Genomic DNA, 18,967 nt, shown 5'->3' on the forward strand with positions numbered 1-18,967 from the left:
TTTCTTGGTACCATTACACAAAACAGTTTCCCACACTCACTTGATCATAAGACTCACCTGGAATGTTCATTAAAACTACAGATTCCTCTGTCTTTCCCTACCTAGAGCAACTGAACAGACTTTTCTGGGAATGGGCTAGGAATGTATTTTCAACAAGAATGTCAAGTGATTCTTATAGTCATGTAAATTTGGAAAATACGTTGCTTATTATATTGTCCCTTATACTTAAAATGTGGAGTTTTGAGTCAGACAGGCTTGGGTTAAGAAACTCCTTCCTTCTACTTGCTAAATGTCTTGCCTTGGGGAAGTCATGAACTCTGAGCACTGTTCCCTCATTTCTACACTAGGGCAACTAATTTATTGGGTTGTCACATTAAATAATACGATGTACGAAAAGCATATTACACAGTACCTGGCTGTTTATCTGTCCCTTTTATTTTATCTTTTAACCCTCAGGTTTGCCTCTCTTTCCCCTTACTCTAAAAGACTAGGTTAGGCCATAATTAAAGATTATTATATGCATCATTTTGAATTGAATTTAGGCAGTTAAATGTATGGTAACAAATATATCTTTTTTTAATGTCTTTCAGAATCATGGTGTCATGGAAAGGGATTTACTTTATACTTACTCTGTTTTGGGGAAGCTTTTTTGGAAGCATTTTCATGCTGGGTCCCTTTTTACCTCTGATGTTTCTAAACCCTTCTTGGTATCGCTGGATCAACAACCGTCTTGTGGCAACCTGGCTCACTCTACCTGTGGTAAGTTATGCTCTAGAGAGAAGGACGCTGCTTGCACTAAAGTGGCCCAAGGTGTTAGACTCAGATTTGGGCTGTAGAAGAAACAAAAGTCCTCCTTGTTATATAAGAAGGAATTTAGAATTTAAAGGGGAAAATATGAAAACTAGAGGGAAATAAAAACAATTCATTTCCTTGATATAAAATACCTACCTACGAGCCATATTCCCTCAGTATAGCTGCCAATCAGTAGCATATCAAAACTTGAGTGATGTGCTGCTGCAGCTTTTACTGACGAGGTTCTATTTCCTCCGTGTTCAGGTTCTTCTTTCTCCTGAGTAACAGCTAGAACTTAATGTTAGTGGATTTATTGACCTGTCAGGGTGGAGAAGTCAGGAGTTTACTACCCAAAAAGTAAAATTAGAAGGGGACTACTCTGCCTTCTGTTGTGAAAGGTTGTTCTTTACTTGTTTTTTTTTTTTTTAAATTTGATTTGCCTATTTCCCTTTAGGGAAAGGCAACTGCCCATCCCTTTGTAGAGGAAAGAAAACATCTTCTATTGCTTTAGACCCTAGGTGGGGACTGATTGAGAAATATTTCCAGAAGTAGTGTTTTGTATAGGTATACTTATCTTGTTAAGAGTCGCTGTTTCTTAAAAGTTCCCTGTGAATTAAATTTTAATAAAATGTTTATAGTGTACACTTTCCATATTTTAAAAAGAAGCCCTGTGGTGAATAATTTTACACATTGTATCCATTCCTTGTTACAAAGTTAATATATTTTAAAATTTTTATTCAGCTATAGCTGTTTTATGAACCATGAAACCCTCTTGCTCTTTTCCTCCTTCTCCCTTTTCCCTCTTTTCTTCCCCTCTCCCTGTATTTGCACTCACAATTGTCTACAGATGCTAAGTAAGGATGCTAGCATACTGGTAGATAAATAATAGTGGCATGCATTTCACATTTAATTCAAATATAAGGAGAAGAACCAGAAAGATTTGTTGATAGGAAAATCAAAGTAAAATCCAGGGGTGATGATGGTGAGCACTGCAGGGCTGATACTTTGCTAAATGCCTTGTGAGCATAGCTTCATTTCAAGACGAAAATAGAAGCTTTAAGAAATGAAATAACTTCCTCACAGCCATACATACAAGCAAATTATTTAAGTAGATCTGAGTTTAACTTAATCTTTTTGACTTTAGAGCCTATGTGACAGGAACATCTGGCAAGGATTGGTCAGTTACTTGGGGCCTTAATAGTGCCTGGTGCTAGAAGTTGGCTCAAAAGCAGAAGGTTTGGAGTTCTTTCAAGCTAGGGAATGTCTGACTTGAGAAAAGAAATTATCTGAGAAATTGATAATGAGTAGTAACATTGGTGTTAGTGGTATGATGATTCCCTCATATTGAAAGAGGAATGGTTTGGCAAGAAGTAGTCATAGAATGTCTTCTGTTTTTCTAGAGGAGCTAAAGACTCAGGAACCTGAAACAGCTAGAACAAGGACATATTAATCAATATTTGTTAGATGATTGGACAAACATTAGGAAGTTTTAAGTCAAACTAGCCTAAAACTTGTAAAATGGGTTATACTGGATTCTTAAAGTTGTACAGTGTTCCTCCTCTACTCATTTTTAAAAGAGTTTGTGTAAGATTAGTATTTTTTCCTTTATATTTGATAGAATTCACTAGTTAAACCTTTTGGGTCTGGAATTTTCTATGTAGGAGGATATTTGATAGAAAATTTACTTTATAAATTCTAATAGGCTATTTAATATTCTGTTTTTATCCTTTTGATATCAAGGATTTGTAGTAATACTGCATATTATTATTAATAATTTTTGATATAGGTTATTTTTGCCTTTTCTCTTTTTTTCTTGATCAGTCTTCCTAGAAGTTTGTCAGTTTTATTAAATTTTTCAAAGAACCAATTTTAGATTTTATTGATTTTCTCTATTCATCTCTGTTATTTCAGTGATTTCTGCTATTATTCCCTTCTTCCTACTTACTTTGGGTTTAACTTGCTCTCTTTTTGAGCTTCTTAAGGTAGAAACTGAAATCATTGATTTTAAATATTTCTTTTTTTCTCAAAAAACCTTAAAAATATACTTTTCTCTCTAAGTATTGTATTAGCTACATCCCACTAATTTTGATATATTTTCATTATCATTTAGTTTGAAATATTTTCTAGTTCTCCTTGTGATTTCTTGTTTGATCTGTGGGTTATTTAGTGTGTTGTTTAATTTCCAAATATTTGGAGCTTCTCAAGCTATTTTATTGTTAATAATTTCTAATTTAGTTACTTTATAGTCAGAAAACATACTCTGTGAAATTTCAGTCATTCCGAATTTATTGAGATTTGTTTTCTGGCCCAGTATTTTATGAGTATTTAAATAGAATTCCTGTTTTGCAGTTGTTGGGTGTATTGTTCAGTAAATGTCAATTAGGTCAAGAATGTTGTTAGTGGCTGGATTTTACAGGACAGATTGCTGGACAGATTCCACCATAGCTGCCTCTATTATTATTACTAATACCATAACAGTTACAGCAGAATTTCATCATACATTCATTTGCCTTATAGAGTTTCAATTACATGCAGTAGAATAAAGCTGGGGAAGAGTGGAGGGAGACGTGAGTGAATTTATTAAATGTAGGGTAATATTTTTATAATTTTTCTGCCTTGCTTCATGTGAAAACTAGCATGTATTTCTCTGCTGAGTGTGATTCTTGTGTTTAAAGATATTTTTATTAGAAAAATTTTGGGTTTACAGAAAAATCATGCATAAAATACAGAATTACCATATATCACTCTTGTTATTAACATCTGGCATTGGTGTTGTTCATTCGTTACAATTGATGAAAGCACATTTTTCTAATTGTAATATTAACTGTAGTCCATGGTTTAACTTTTGGTTCATTGTTTTTGTTGTGCAGTTCCATGGATTTAAAAAAAATTATTTTAATGTCATATATATAACTTAAAATTGCCCCCTTTAACCTCATTTAAATATATAATCCAGTGCTGTTAATTAAGTCCACAATGTTTTTTAACCCTCACTACCATCCATTACTAAAACTTTTCCATCGTTCCAAACAGACACTCTGTATATTTTAAGCCTTAACTCTCTGTTTCCCACCATCACCCTGTTTCCTGGTATCCTGTATTCAAGAATCTGACTCTATGAGTTTGCTTATTTTAATTATTTACTATCAGTAAGATCATGCATATTTGTCCCTTTGTGTCTGGCTTATTTCATTCAACATGATGTCTTTATGGTACATCCATGTTGTTGCATGTGTCAGAATGTTATTCTTTTTTTTATGGCTGAATAATATTCCATTTTATGTTTATGTCACATTTTGTTTATCCATTCATTGGTTGATGGACATTTGGGTTACATCCATCTTTTGGCAATTGTGAATAATGCCACTGTGAACATTACTGTGCAAATATCTGTTCACATCCCTATTTTCAAGTTGGATTGCCGGGTCATATAGTAATCATATACTTAACTTTCTGAGGAACTGCCAAAGTATCTTCCACAATGGCTGTACCATTTTACATTCCCACCAGCAATGAATGAGTGTTCTTGTTTCTCCACATCTTCTCCAACACCTGTAATTTTCCATTTTTTTAACTTTAATTAATTTTATTAAAGTTACATAATTGAGGAACCATAGGATAACTGTATTTTGTCAGGCACAATAAAAAAAAAATTAGAACCCAAATCATCAAGAAAACTTGTCTTCCCATAGGGGCAACTCCTGGAAGGCTAAATTCAGCATGATGGAAGACTCCTCTCTGAGAGGAAAGCAGAGACTGGGAGGGGCAGACCATTTCCCTCATCCGGAAAAACCATCCCAATGCACTGGACACCTCATAGGCTATGTGAAAGAAGGAAGCATCCAAGAACTTAAGTTCGATAGTACCAAGGCAGCCTCTTTCAGGAGGCCAGGGTCTCAACAGTTGTGGGCTGTTTTGTGCATTATGTGTAAAACTACCTGTTTGGTGCCCAACCACTAACTTTGAAGAAGAATCCTTCCTGTGATTGTATTCCTCATAAGAGCTTATTTCCAAAATCCATATGTCCCCACAACCTCAGGGCTGAATTGCCTGCTATCTTTACATCCCCTTCCAAGTGCCCTCCCCCTCATTTTTGCCTTAAAAATACTCAATTAGCCAGGGCCCCAGGTGATGTATTGCCATCTGCATCCACTTACACATCTGTAGATGGCTTGGCTCATGAGCATAGGGAGAGAGGGGAGGGAGCAGATCAAACCAGCATTGTGAATGCCTTCCTTTTCACAGGGCCAGAAAGGGTAGAAAAGAAGGCAACATAAAGTTGAGGCCCTGTTAGTAGTCTAGGAGGTCCTTAGCAGCAGCTTCCCTGAAAGCAAGCTCTGTGTTCCATAGAAAGGGAGCAGAAAGTGATTCCGCTGACTCTCCTTCCCCCACCCTGGTGGCCTGAGTACAGGTGCAAAGTCCATCTAGAAGACAGTCTAGGGGATGTTGTCAATGTGCAGGCATTGATGTCCTGCCTGATGCATGGATGACTTGGAAGCACTCTGGTTGATTTTTGGTAGAGAGTGTTGGAGCAGCTCAATGGAAGACAGAATCTGGGGAAAAAGAAGGCTTTCTTCCTTAACTTTCTTCACACAGTCTGCTACAAGTCTCTTCATTGCTTTGGGGTAGTTCTTGTATTGCTTACTAAGATCTTGGGTGGGGAAGAACCTTGGCCCACCATTGAGATGATCTGATCCCGGTTGTTGATGTGTGAATATGGAAGCTCCCCTGTCATCAGCTCATATTATACAGTGCCATAGGAGTATACATCAGACTGGAAGTTGAATGGATTATTGTTCTGCATTCGGATCATCTCTAGGGCCATCCACAGGATGGAGCCTGTAGGTGGTTCAACCTTCTGAGAAACACTCCAGCGTGACTTAACTGTGGCCAAATCAAAATCTCCAATTTCACTGTCAGGCCTTCATGGAGAAATATGTTGTTAGATTTCATGTCTTTGTGAATGATGTTCTTTGTGTGCAAATAATCCATTCCCTGAGCTATCTGCTGGGCAATGTCAATTAGCTGGAACATCTGAAACTTGGTCTCCTGGACATGCAAGTGTTTGTAGAGGCTGCTGCCCTCACACCACTGGGCCCCAATTGTCAGGTTGTCCTTTGTTATGTATCCCACGAAGAGCAGGATGTTCACATGATGTGTTTTGTACAGGATAGCCACCTCATTTTGAAGGCCTAAAACTACTCTGGTGTTGGGTCAACAACCTTTGAGATCTTTACTGCAATGTCTCCATTGGCATTTGCCCTTATAAACATCCCCAAATGAGCCTGACCCAATCTGGGTGGAAAACATCACTTCACTGCTTCTGTTTCCCAATAATAGCTTGAATCTGTCTGTCTATGAGGTCTCATTTTGTTTTTCTCCTGGGTCCCAAACACTGGTGCCCTTTCTCTCTGTGCTGGGATAGGAGTTTTGAGCTGTGACGAACCGGGTGGGCTCAGACTGTTGGGGCTGCTGGAAAGGGCTCAAGGTGAGGCTGATTCATTATGACTTCGAATAGCATCCTCTGTCATCCTGCTGTCCACAAGTACAGTGGGGCTGACCATGTGGACATTGACCTTTGCCTCTGGGAGATTGAACCTTCAGAGGAGGGGCTGGAGGTATTGAAGGCATGGGGCATGGGGTGTGGAGTATCTGTGCTGGGAACTAACAGGCATGGGAAACAGACTCCCCCATCTCACGCATTGTCAATGAAGGTAATGCTGGGACCCCACTATCACCAACAGTAGAATTTGGAAACAGTAAGAGCTGTCTGATACTACTCCAGTCTACACACACAGTAGGTACTTCGGTGCTCCAGTGATCATGAAATTTGTGGCCACAAGTCTGACACTGAAATCCATTTAGCAGGAACTTCTGACATAAATCAAAGAAGGCAAGCTTCAGGAACATCTTCTGAGCAAAGTTGTGCATGGTGAGGGGAACATGATCCAGAAAATCTACTTGAAAGTTCTCCAATCAAAGAGGCACCATCGGTATTCCAATCTACACATGTTTTTTTACCATTGTGCTCCTGGAGGAGTCTGAACCCTGCACAGCACTTTGGTTGCAGGCCCCTTGCCTTGAGTGCCTTCATAAGGCAGTCATGCCAGCTCATTCCTTTTCACACATTGACTACTGGTTTTTACTTGTTTGGCAAGAAAACTCTGATAGTTTTGCTTGTCTTAGGAGAATTAGTGAGTTTTGCATCATCCGATGCCCAGCTCTGGTAGCCAAACTGTTGAACTGTTGTAGGAGAGATTCAGTTGGAGCCATCAAGTACCTCGTTTTTTAATCCAAAATCATCGCCGATCATCTTCCAGGCCTCTTATATGTGCTCCATTGATGCAACTTAAACAAAATTAAAATCTGAGGGAACCAGGCCGCCCCCGTGTCCTGTTGTCCGGCAGCCGCGTCTGGTCGGCTCCTCCTCCCCGAAGCAGGTAAGGGAGGGAGTGGACGCGGTCACAGTCGGTGTATCCCTAGCCTGTGGGACGAACCTGGGCAGACCCCACATGATCCCACTCATGTAGCACGCCTCAGGGCACATGCCCCAAAGCCCGGCCAACTGGTGTGCTGCCAGCTGAAGAGAGCGACAGGGAAGCCTCAAGCTCCTTCTTGTCCTACTTCTGCCATCTAAGATGGTGGCTCCAGGGCCTGCGATGAAGAGATTTCCATTTTTAAAATAGTAGCCCTTTTAGTGGATATGAAGTTGTTTCTCACTGTGGTTTTGACTTGCATTTCCCTGTTAGCTAGTGATGCTGAGCATCTTTTCATGTGTTTATTGGCCATTTTTATATCTTCTTTGGAGAAATGTCTATCAAGTCCTCGCCTCCTTCTTAAAATTGTATTTTTGTTTTTTTGTTGTTGAAGTATTTCTTTATATATTGTGGGTATTAAACCCTTATTGAATATGTGGTTTCCAGATCTTTTTTTCCTATTGTATGCTTTCATTTTGCTTTCATGATACGATCCTTGGAGGTGCAAAAGTTTTAAATTTTGATGAGGTCCTTTTATGTATTTTTCCTTTTGTTGCTTGTGCTAAGAAACCATTGCCTAATACAATGAAACTTCCCTACAATGTCTTATAGGAGTTTTATAGTTATGGCTCTTATATTTAGGTCTTTTATCCATTTTGAGACAATTTTTGTATAAGGTATGGGCTAAGCGTCTATCTTCATTCTTTTACAAATGGATATCCAGTTTTCCCAGCACTACTTTGTTGAAGAGAATATTCTTTCCCAGTTAAGTGATCTTTGCTCCTTTGTCAAAATGTGAGACTTGATTTCTGAGCCCTCAATTCAATTCCTTTGGTCTATATGCCTGTCCTTGTGCCATTACTATGCTGTTTTTATAACTGTGGCTTTGTAATAAATTTAAGATTGGGAAATGTGAGCCCTCTAACATTGTTCTTTTTCAAAATGGCTTGGCTGTTTGGGATCCCTTAGCTCCTTCATATAAATTTGATGATTGGCGTTTACATTTCTGCAAAGAAGGTTGTTTTTTGGAATTTTGATTGGGATTATGTTGAATCTGTAAATTACTTTGGGTAGAATTGACATTTTAACAATCTTTGTTTTTCCAATCCATGAGCATGCATGTCCTTCCATTTATTTAGGTCTTTTAAAATTTCTTATACCAATGTTTTGTCTCTTCTGTGTACAAGTCCTTTATATCCTTGGTTAGATTTTATTTCTAGATGTTCTATTGTTTTAGTTATTGTAAACGGAATTTTTCTCTTGATTTCTTTTTTCAGATGGTTCAGTACTAGAAACAGTACTGGTTTTTGAGTGTTGATCTTGAACCCTGACAATTTGCCAGATTCATTTAGTAGCTCTAGGAGCTTTGTTGTGGATTTTTCAGGAATTTCTGTCTAAAGAAAGGATTGTGTCATCTGCAAATGGGAAAAGTTTTACTTCTTCCTTTTCGACTTGGATGCCTTTTATTTTCATTTTGTTTTTTGCCTAATTCCTCTGACAAGAGCTTCCAGTAGAGTTTAATAATAGTGGGGACAGTGAACATCCTTGCCTTGTTCCTTATCTTAGAGGAAAAGCTTTCAGTTTTTCACCATTGAGTATGATGTTATCTGTGGGTTTTTCTTATATGCCATTTATCATGTTGAGGAATTTCCTTTTCTTTTGTAGTTTTCTAAGGGTTTTTATGAAGAAGGGGTACGGAATTTTGTCAAATGATTTTTCTGTGTCAGATGAGACAATCATGTATTTTTTTCCCCTTCATTCTGGTAATATTGTATATTACATTAATTGATTTTCTTATGTTGAACCACTCTTGCATAGCTGGGATAAATCCCTCTTGACCATTCTTTTAATAGGCTGTTGGATTCAGTTTGCTGGTATTTTGTTGAAGATTTTTGCATTTATATTTCTAAGAGATATTGGTTTATAATTTGCTTTTCTTGTAGCACCTTTAACTGTCCTTGGTATGTTGGTGATAAGTCCTCTGTGGTGGTTTGAAACGGGAAAAGTATGTTCTTGAAGATAATCCATTCCTGTGGGTGTAAACCTATTGTAAGTAGACCATTTTGAATAGGTTATGTCAAGGTAAGGCATGGCCAAAGGTTATGAGTCTTTGTCTTCTTGCCAGAATCTTTTATAAATGGAATGAATACAGAGAGAGAGAGAAAGCCACAGAAGCAAGAAGTCGAGAACAGGAAAACTCAGAAGAGAGGGGAGAGACCACCAGATGCCACTATGTGCCTTGGCATGTGACACATGAGTCCAGAACTGCCTGCAGCCAGTGCTCGGGAAGAAAGTATTGCCTAATGATGCCTTGATTTAGACATTTTTCTCAGCCTTAAAACTCTAAACTTGGAACCTAATAAATTCCCACTGTTAAATGCATTTCATGGTATCTGCTTTGAGTAGCTTAGGAAACTAAAACAGATTTTGGTACCAGGATTGGGCTGCTGCTATTGCAAATACCCAAAATGTTAAAAAGACTTCGTAATTGGGTAATGAGTAGAGGTGGGAAGGGTTGTGAGGTGCTTGATCGAAAAGACCTGAATTGCTTTGAAGAGGCTCTTGGTAGAAATAGGGACATTAGAAATGATGAATGTGTCATTGCAAATTGGAAGAAAGGTGACCCTTTTTAAAAAATGTGACAGAACTTGGCAAAATTGAGTCCTGATATTGGATGGAAGGCAGAATTTGAAAGTGATGTGTTTGGATATTTAGCGGAGAAGATTTCTAAACTAAATGTGAAAAGTGCTCCCTTGTTTTTCCTTGCAGCTTATAGTAAAATGTGAGAGGAAAGGGATAAGCTAGAAACTGAATTTGTGGGTACAAGGAAACCAGAAACTGATGGTTTGGAAAATTCTGAGTTTCTGGAAAACAATTTCCCAGAGAATAGGGCTCCATGAGGATTTAACTGAACATGGAATCAGGCAGCCATTTTATTACAAATCAGGTTTGGAAATGCAGTTATTTAAAAAGGATTTGTGGAAAGTTCTTTTGCCTGATGGTTTGGACTCCAGTGTACTGCCTGTGAAACCAAACTGTTTTTTTTTGGCGAGATCTGTATTAAGGGAACCACTGGCAGCCTGAACTAAAAGGGACCAAAAAGGGACAGATTGAAGGAAGAATCACTTTGAGGGCAGACCCTTGAAATGCAGGTCTGGATCAAAGACATCTCCCTGGGGCTGAAAGTGGACCCAAGCATGTGTGTGGAATAGGTGAGGATGCCCCAAGGACTTGGAAAGAGTGGGTCATCTGTCCAGTTATTCAGGAAAAGTGTTACCTCAGATGTCTGGGGCCTATGCTTGATGACTTTGTATTTAGCATTTTTACTGAAGTGATATAAAGCTTTTGGGATTTTGTGATGGAATAAATGTGTTTGCATAGGGAAAAAAAAAACATGTCTTTTTGGGGTCTGGAGTGTGGTGATTTGAAACTGTATATACCCCAGAAAAGCATGTTCTTAAAGCGAATTCATTCTTGTGGGTGTAAACCTATTGTGAGTGGAACCTTTTATATAGGTCACTTCAACTAGGGTTTGTATTAATTTTTTAAATTAGAATCCTTTAAAAATGGGATGAATACAGAAAGAAGAAAAGAGGGAGAGAGGGAGAGAGGGGGTATAGAAAGAAAAGAAGAGGAGGAGGAGGACGGGAAGGAGGATGAAGGGGAGGTGGAGGAGGGAGGGAAAGCGGTGGAAGCAAGAAACTGAAAGTAAGGAAACCCTTAAGGGAGGAAAGAGACCAGCAGATGCTGCTATATGCCTTGCCACATGGCAGAGGAATCTGGGATTGCCAGCTGGTCTCCAGGAAGAAAGCTTCGCCTGATGATACCTTGATTTGCACGTTTTTCTTAGCCTCAGAACTGTGACCTTTTGAGCTAATAAATTGCATTTCATGATCTGCTTTGAGCAATTTGTAGAATGAGTTAGGAAGTGTTTCTCCCTCTTCAGTTTTTTCGAGAGTTTGAGCAGGATTGTTGTAAATTCTTTTTTTATATGTATATTTGGTAAAATTCCCCTGTGAAGTCATCTGGTCTTGGGCTTTTCTTTGTTGGGAAAGAAGCTACTGATTCAAACTCTTTAATAGTTACTGATTAGTGATTCAAACTGTTTACTAGTTACTGGTTTGTTGGTATCTTCTATTTTTTCTCCAATCAGTGTAGGTAGTTTATGTGTTTCTAGAAATTTGTCCATTTCATCTAGGTTATCTAATTTGTTGGTGTATAGTTGTTCTTAATATCCTCTTATATTCCTTTTTAATTTCAGTGGGGTCAGCAGTAATGCTCTCCTTTTCATTGTTAATTTTAGTTATTTGCGTCATCTCTTTTTTTCTTTGACATTCTAACATAAAGTTTTGTCAATTCCTCTTTTCAAAGAACCAAAGTTTAAAATATTCAGTTTTTAAAAATCTTTATTTCATTTATCTCTGTTCTAATCTCTGTTATTTTCTCCTCTTCACTTTGGGTTTAGTTTGTTCTTTTTCTAGATCCTCTAGTTGTAAGGCTAGGACTGTTATTTGAGAGCTTTCTTCTTTTTAAATGTAAGTATTTAGAGTTATAAATTTCCCTCTCAGCACTGCCTCTGCTGCATCCTATAAGTTTGGTATGTGATATTTTCATTTTCATTCACTTCAAGATCTTTCCTAATTTCCCTTGTGATTTCTTGTTTAACTCATTGGTTGTTTTAAAGTATATGTTATTTAATTTCCACATATTGGTGACTTTTTTTGTTTCTACCTCTGTTATTGATTTCTAGCTTTGATCTGTTGTTTTCTGAGAAGATATATTGTGTATTGTATGATTTCAATATTTTTTAATTCATTGAAACTTATTGCGTGACTTAACATATGGTCTATCCTGGAGAGTGATCCTTGCGCACTTGAGAGGAATGTGTATTTTCTTTTGTTGTTAAAAGTGTTCTATATAGATCTATTAGGTCTAGTTGGTTTAGACTGTTGTTTAAGTCTTGTATTTCTTCATGGATCCACTGTCTAGATGTTCTGTCCCTTTTGAAAGTGGTATAGTAAAGTCTCCTACGGTTAATGTAGAACTGTCAGTTTCTCCCTTCAAATCTGTTAGATTTGTTTCACATGTTCTGAGACTCTGCTGTTATGTGCATATATATTTATAATTGTTATATCTTCTTGTTGAATTGCCCCCTTTATCAGTATATAATAACCGGTTTTCTCCCTCGTAACAGTTTTTCACTTAAAGTCAATTTTATCTCATACCCCAGCTCTCTTTAGTTACTACAAAAGTGTAAATTTATACCTATTTTCCATTCTTTGAATTTGAGCCTACTTTAAGGTGAGTCTCTTAATAGAATATAGTTGAGTCCTGCTCTTTTTATCCATTTTGCCAGTCTCTCCCTTTTGACTGGAGAGTTCGATGCATTTACATTTAAAGTCACTACTGCTGATGCAAGAATTTCTTCTGCCATTTTGCTATTTAGTCTTTGTAAGTCTTACAACGTTTTGTCCTTTAATTGTTCTATTAATTCCTACTTGCATATTTATTTGTTTGGTTTTTTTTTTGTATTCTGCCATATTGAGTCCCTTCTCTTTTCTATCTGGATACATTTTTCATAAATTTTCCTTGTGGTTACCATATGATTAAAATTTAACAACTTAAATTCATAGTAATCATATTTGTTTTGATATTAACTTGACTTCAGTAGCTACACACATACCATTCCTATACCCTTCCATCCCCCTACCTTTTTTCACTTGTTACAAATTATATTTTTGTACATTTGTATGTCCAAAACCATAGATTTATCATTAATATTTATGCATTTTAGCTCCTATAGCAAGTAAATGGAATTACAGATTAGAAAAATATAATACAATAGTACTGACATTTATAATTACCCAAATGGCTGCCTTTGCTGGAAGTCTTTATTTCTTCATGCTGCTTTGAACCACTGTCTAGTGTCCTTTCCTTTCAGTCTGAAGAACTCCCTTTAACATTGCTCATAGGAAAGGTCTAGTGGTGATGCTCTCCCTCAGCTTTTGTTTATCTGAGGATGTTTTAATCTCTCCCTCATTTTTGAAAGACAGTCTCAACAGATGTAAAGTTCTTGTTTGATAGTTGTTTTCCTTAAGCACTTTAAATATTTTATTCCACTGCCTTCTCGCCTTCATGGTTTCAGGTGAAATATCAGTATTTAATCTAATTGAGTCTATTATATAACATGTTACTTTTGTCTTGCAGCTTTCAGAATTCCTTGTCCTTTGCATTTGACAGTTTGATCAGTACATGATGTGGCTGATTTTTCTTCAAGTTTATCCTTTTTGGTTTTCTCTGGGCTTCTTAGGTGTGTTATTGATGTCTTTTGCTAAGTTTGAGAAGTTTTCTGTCATTATTTCCTTCTTTTCTCTCTCTCTTCCCCTTCTGAGACCCCCATAATGCTTATATTGGTCTTTTAGGCTATTCTTGCTTTTTATAATTCTATTTTCTTTCTGTTTCTCAGCCCAAATAATCTCAATTGTCTTGTCTTCAAGTTTGCTGATTCTTTCTTCTTTCAGTTCCAATTTAATGTTGAAACCCTTCTGAGTATTTTTCATTTATCTTGGTTTTCAATTCCGTTAGTTCATTTGGTTCCTTTTCAAAATTTCTATCTCTTTTATTGATATTCTCATTCATTTATTGTTTTCCTGGTATCCTTTATTCTTTCTTTGTATTTTCCTTCACCTCCTTAAGCATATTATTGAAGTTAATTGGTTATTTATTTATTTATTTGTTTTTGTCTTTGCTTTGTGTGTCCACAGTATGGTCTTTTTTGTTGATGTTTTCTGGATTTTTATCCCCTTCCTGTGGATGGGCCATCATTTATTCTTTGTCTTTTAATCTTTTTTTGCATTTTGCTGCACACTGTACAGTTTAATATTTTAAAATTTTAACTCTGGGATTTATATACTGAGATGTCTGTTTCTTGAGTTTGTATCCAGCTGGTGATATGACAGAGGTTTACTTGAGTGTCAGCCCTCCTATCAGGAAGGTCCACCCAAGATTAATGAAAAGTATAGGTTCTTCCCTGTTTCTCTGAGCATGTGTCTTGTCCTGGGCTTTTGCTTACCAGTGACTTTAGGAATTCCCCTCTGTATAGGAATTTGAATGTTCCCTCTACCGGCCTCCCTTTCCTGTGTGTTCCACTGTAGGGTTTAAAACAGGTGTTTTTCCTGGCCTCAGTTTTTTCTTATATAGCTTTAGTGATTTCAAGCTGCTTTTGCCTAGGGGCAAATTCTGGGAGAGGAGCAAACTGGAGTGGAGTTCCCCAGTCATTCTTTCCCAGCCCTATCAAGGCCAGGGACCTACAAAAGAAGCTGGATGGCTCCAAATTGCTCTGGAGAAGGAATGAGAGAGGAGCCAGGAAGAGTACTAGGAGCTTCTTCCACAGCTCTCCTTAGCTGTGCTTTCCTCAGTTGCCTAGCAAATGCAGCCCTTCAACTGTCTTATGCACCTCTGAAAAGCATACATTCTTTGTCTCCTCTGCAGCCTTTGTCTGGGGTGGGTTGGAACAATGACTGCCCTGGGAGGTGGGCCCCCAGCCATCTGAAGTTGCTCCTCAAAAGCAGTGATTGGGGGAAACGGACTTTGGCCCAGTGGTTAGGGCGTCCGTCTACCACATGGGAGGCCCCCGGTTCAAGCCCCGGGCCTCCTTGACCCGTGTGCAGCTGGCCCATGCGCACGCAGTGCTGTTGCGCGCAAGGAGTGCGGTGCCACACAGGGGTGTCCCCCGCGTCTACTGCCACACAGGGGTGTCCCCCGCGGAGGGGAGCCCCACGCGTAAGGAGTGCGCCCCGTAAGGAGAGCCGCCCAGCACGAAGGAGGGAGCAGCCTGCCCAGGAATGGCGCCGCACACACTTCCCGTGCCGACAACAGAAGCGGACAAAGAAACAAGATGCAGCAAAAAGACACAGAAAACAGACTCCCGGGGGAGGGAGGGGAATTAAATAAACAAAAAATAAATCTTTAAAAAAAAAAAAAAAAAAAAAAAAGCAGTGATTGGCAATCAGCCCATGCCCATCCCAGACCTTGGGGAACTGGATTTTTATGTCCCTTTCTGGCACCAACAAGCTTGGTCAGGTGCTGGACTCCACTGCTGCTTGCCACGAGAATGGGGAGTGGGCCATGGTAACCACTGGGCAGAGAGCATTTTACTGGTATTTACTGTAATTTACTAGCCTCTTCCTTCCACTTTTCCCTGGATGCTGCACAGTGTTCTACTGGTCTCTGGAGTTTTGAAATAGTTGATTTGGACATATTCTGCTTGTTGAATAATAGTTGTTCTAGGGGAGCAGCTGATTCTTGAAGCTTCCTACTCTATCACCTTCCCATAGTCCTAAGAAAATGCTTTTTTAAACAACATGCACACCAACTATGTTTGCTGGTCAGCTGGAAAATAGCGATCTCGTTCAACATAGTGCTGGCTGAGCTGGATTTATTGATAGTGTGCTGATCTTTTGTGAGGCATTTTCCTATTGGATTTTCAAGTTTAGTTTCAGGTATTCCTGATTTTTGCCTTACTGACTTTAGAATTTAACACATAGTTAACATTCAACTACCATTGTACTCTTTAAGTTGGTATACATTTGAAAAAACTTCTGTTACCCAGCTGTTTATATCACTGTCTTATTCATTAGTCTTATCAAATCAGATAGAGAGTTTTTCAGTTAAGGGATTTATAGAAGTTGAATCCATTTTAGCTAGTTACAGAAAATTGATGTTTCAAGCTTTAAATAGTGAGCATCTCTTCAAAGAAATGTACAAACACTGTTAGGGTGCCTTCATGTAACTTTTTATTTCATACTATTTAAGTAGGCTAAAAGAGTTTTTATTGTGAGGCAGAATAACAGAGTAGATAATTTTTATTCAGAAATAATTTAATCTAAAAATGGACTCTCTTCTCTCATGTAGGTGTATTTTATTTTAAGTAATCCCAAATATTTAAAAATTTCCACTAAAAAAAAGTTAGGGTAAATGCACTTAAAATAATTATTGCTGTCTTGCCATAACCTACAGAATTGTGTGGGCAAGAGTGTAAACTATAATCCATGCTTAGTGGCAGTGCTCCAAAATGTTCATCATTTGCAAAGAATGTACCACACTAATGAAGGATGTTGTCAATGTGGGTAAATAGGGGTGGTGTGGGGAATAGGGCATATGGGAATCGCCTATATTTTTTATGTAACGTTTATGCAATCTGTCTTTTTTTAAAAAAATAAAAAAATAATTATTGCTTCACAGAAACAATCACAAAATGATCTCTTTTGTTAGCTTGTCTTGTGCATCAAAATGTTTTTATTGACAAGATTTTTCCTGCTTTATTATTTTTAAGGAGCACATTTTATGTGTTCAATAAGGTATAGCTGTAATATCTAGTCTAACCCATCTCTGTGTTTTAGAATTCCTTCTAGAACCACCTTCGACCATTTGGTCTCCTTTTGAATGGGGCGTGGGGAGTGCATATCTTTGTTTATATAATTTTTGGACCGTTTTATTTCAACATAAGCAGTACTGTCAGGGTCAAACATTGCATGTGTCCAGGGCACTTTTTGCTTCTCAAAATTCTGAGTCTTACTAATAGTCTGAATGCTAGTAGCAATTACTTGGAATCATAAAAATTACTTGGAGTGCTGTCCTTTTTACCATAAATCATGATTTAGGAACTTAGAAGTCATCGTCCAACTCCCCACCCAGCACACAGCCTGCTGAACAAAACAGCTGTTTAATAAACATGGATTATGGAATGTAATTTCTGTCTAGACTTCTACTCTTAGGAAAGGAGATGCTCAGTGTTTGATAGATGACTTGGAGTGGCAAAGCCTTAAATAGTTAAGGTTTTGGGGAGCCAGGTCTAAACTGAGCCTGAGAAGCCAAAGCAGATTTGGAGATGAACAATGTCATGGGATTTTTCTTTCCTCAGACTAAATAAAGATCCACCGGAATGATGAATGAGAGCAAGGGGTCTGATGGCAAAACTGATAATCTGTGGCCATGAGAAGAACTTCTCATCTTTGTTTTTTCACCCATAATCAATACTTGGAGGAAATAAATAGTACTATATAGCCTGTATAACTTTCTAGCACATTCTGATACAGCACTGGATGGCAAGGGAGAGAAAGCCATTTGAGATGCTTCCTGGATAAACAGTCTAGGATTTTTTATTTTGATATTTTCCATAGCGATGAGTGAAAGATTGTTTTGGGACCCATAGAAATATACATTATAATGAGATGTGGAGGCATTTTCGGGACGTGGAGTTGTCCTGGGTGGTGCTTCACGGACAATTACAGGACATTGTAGACCCCCCCAGGGCCCACTGGATGGAACGGGGGAGAGTGTGGGCTATGATGTGGACCATTGACTACGGGGTGCAGTGATGTTCAGAGATGTACTTACTGGGTGCAATGGATGTCTCACGATGATGGGAGAGAGTGTTGCTGTGGGGGGAGTGGGGGGTAGGGGCGGTGGGGTTGATTGGGACCTCGTATTTTTTGAATGTAATTCGTAAAAATAATTTTAATTAAAAAAAAAAGAAATATACATTATAAATTCTACTTTAAGTGTTGAGTTGGAATTTTGGGTTTATAGGCTTAAGACCTTTTAGCCCTTTTCAACACATAATTAATAATGAACTTTTTCTTTCTACCAATTAAGCAAAGTGTATTCTACATTTCATTCTTTACAAAAATGGAAAAATATCGTATTTAGAAAGCAGAGTTTAAACATGGGATTGAAATTAACTAAATTTTCTTATTATCTCTTGCTTTACTTTTAAAAACTCCAGTCTACAAAATAGTTTTCTTCTCAGTAATCCATATATATGATATGCCTGGCCATCAGAAAAGTTACCAAAGCAAACTCAGCAAGTATTTGAGCATTTTCTGTGTTCCTGTCGCTGTTGTAGGTGCTGGGGCTGCAGCAGTTTAGGAAACCTATAATTCATTTCTATTTTATCTATTGTTAAGATTGTATTTTTTAAGAAGATCATAGGACAGAAAAGTATAAAACAGTAAGTTTGACTTTCTGTTCCCGCAGTCCTACCTTTAGTATTAAGTTTTTTGGCTTATCCTTTCAAGAAAGAAATGTGACATTTTTATATATCTACATTGTTAAATTATACAGTAGAATTCTGCTGTATACCTTTTAAATCTTATTTTCCTTTTTAACCTTACTGTAACACATCTTGAAGATTTCAAGAAAAGCTATGTATTATATTCATTACACAACTGTCAGACACTTAAAATAGTAGAACTAAAAACATATACAATTCCTTCTTATTGTTCTAGATTAACCTCTTTTTTCCTGACTTACTATAGAAGTAAGACTCATAAGAAGCACTATGCTTTTGATTTATTTACTGGAAATCCTAAGAAGTATAGGACATGATAAGATTTACTTATAGGAGCTCATAACTTTATTTATATTGTTTTTTCCTTAGGCATTGCTAGAGACCATGTTTGGTGTAAAAGTGATTATAACAGGTGATGCATTTGTTCCTGGAGAAAGAAGTGTCATTATCATGAACCATCGGACAAGAATGGATTGGATGTTCCTGTGGAATTGTCTGATGAGATATAGCTACCTCAGATTGGAGAAAATTTGTCTCAAAGCCAGTCTCAAAAGTGTTCCTGGATTTGGTAAGCTATTCACAAATTATTTTAAGTGGTTCACTCATTTTATGTGTGATATGACTACCC

At 37.7% G+C, this 18,967-nt stretch overlaps 1 protein-coding gene and 1 pseudogene across 4 annotated transcripts in view; one reads left to right on the top strand and one right to left on the bottom strand.

Annotated features, from left to right (window-relative positions):
* The window catches only part of LCLAT1 (lysocardiolipin acyltransferase 1), a 223,890-nt gene that overhangs the window by 87,451 nt on the left and 117,472 nt on the right, over nt 1-18,967 (top strand). For 2 of the 4 annotated variants that reach the window (XM_004451066.5, XM_004451067.5), the window contains exons 2-3: nt 591-759; nt 18,709-18,907. In XM_004451066.5, coding sequence (XP_004451123.1) covers nt 595-759; nt 18,709-18,907 — 364 coding nt within the window. In that variant the 5' untranslated portion in view covers nt 591-594. Of the gene's footprint in view, nt 1-590; nt 760-6,955; nt 7,233-18,708; nt 18,908-18,967 lie in introns of those variants that run through there. The other 2 variants (XM_058278344.2, XM_004451068.5) reach the window with 2 other exon arrangements.
* On the bottom strand, nt 5,102-7,002 carry LOC139436783 (RAF proto-oncogene serine/threonine-protein kinase pseudogene; annotated as a pseudogene).

The sequence above is a fragment of the Dasypus novemcinctus genome, chromosome 17 (assembly GCF_030445035.2).
Source record: "Dasypus novemcinctus isolate mDasNov1 chromosome 17, mDasNov1.1.hap2, whole genome shotgun sequence".
Taxonomy (NCBI): Eukaryota; Metazoa; Chordata; class Mammalia; order Cingulata; family Dasypodidae; genus Dasypus; species Dasypus novemcinctus.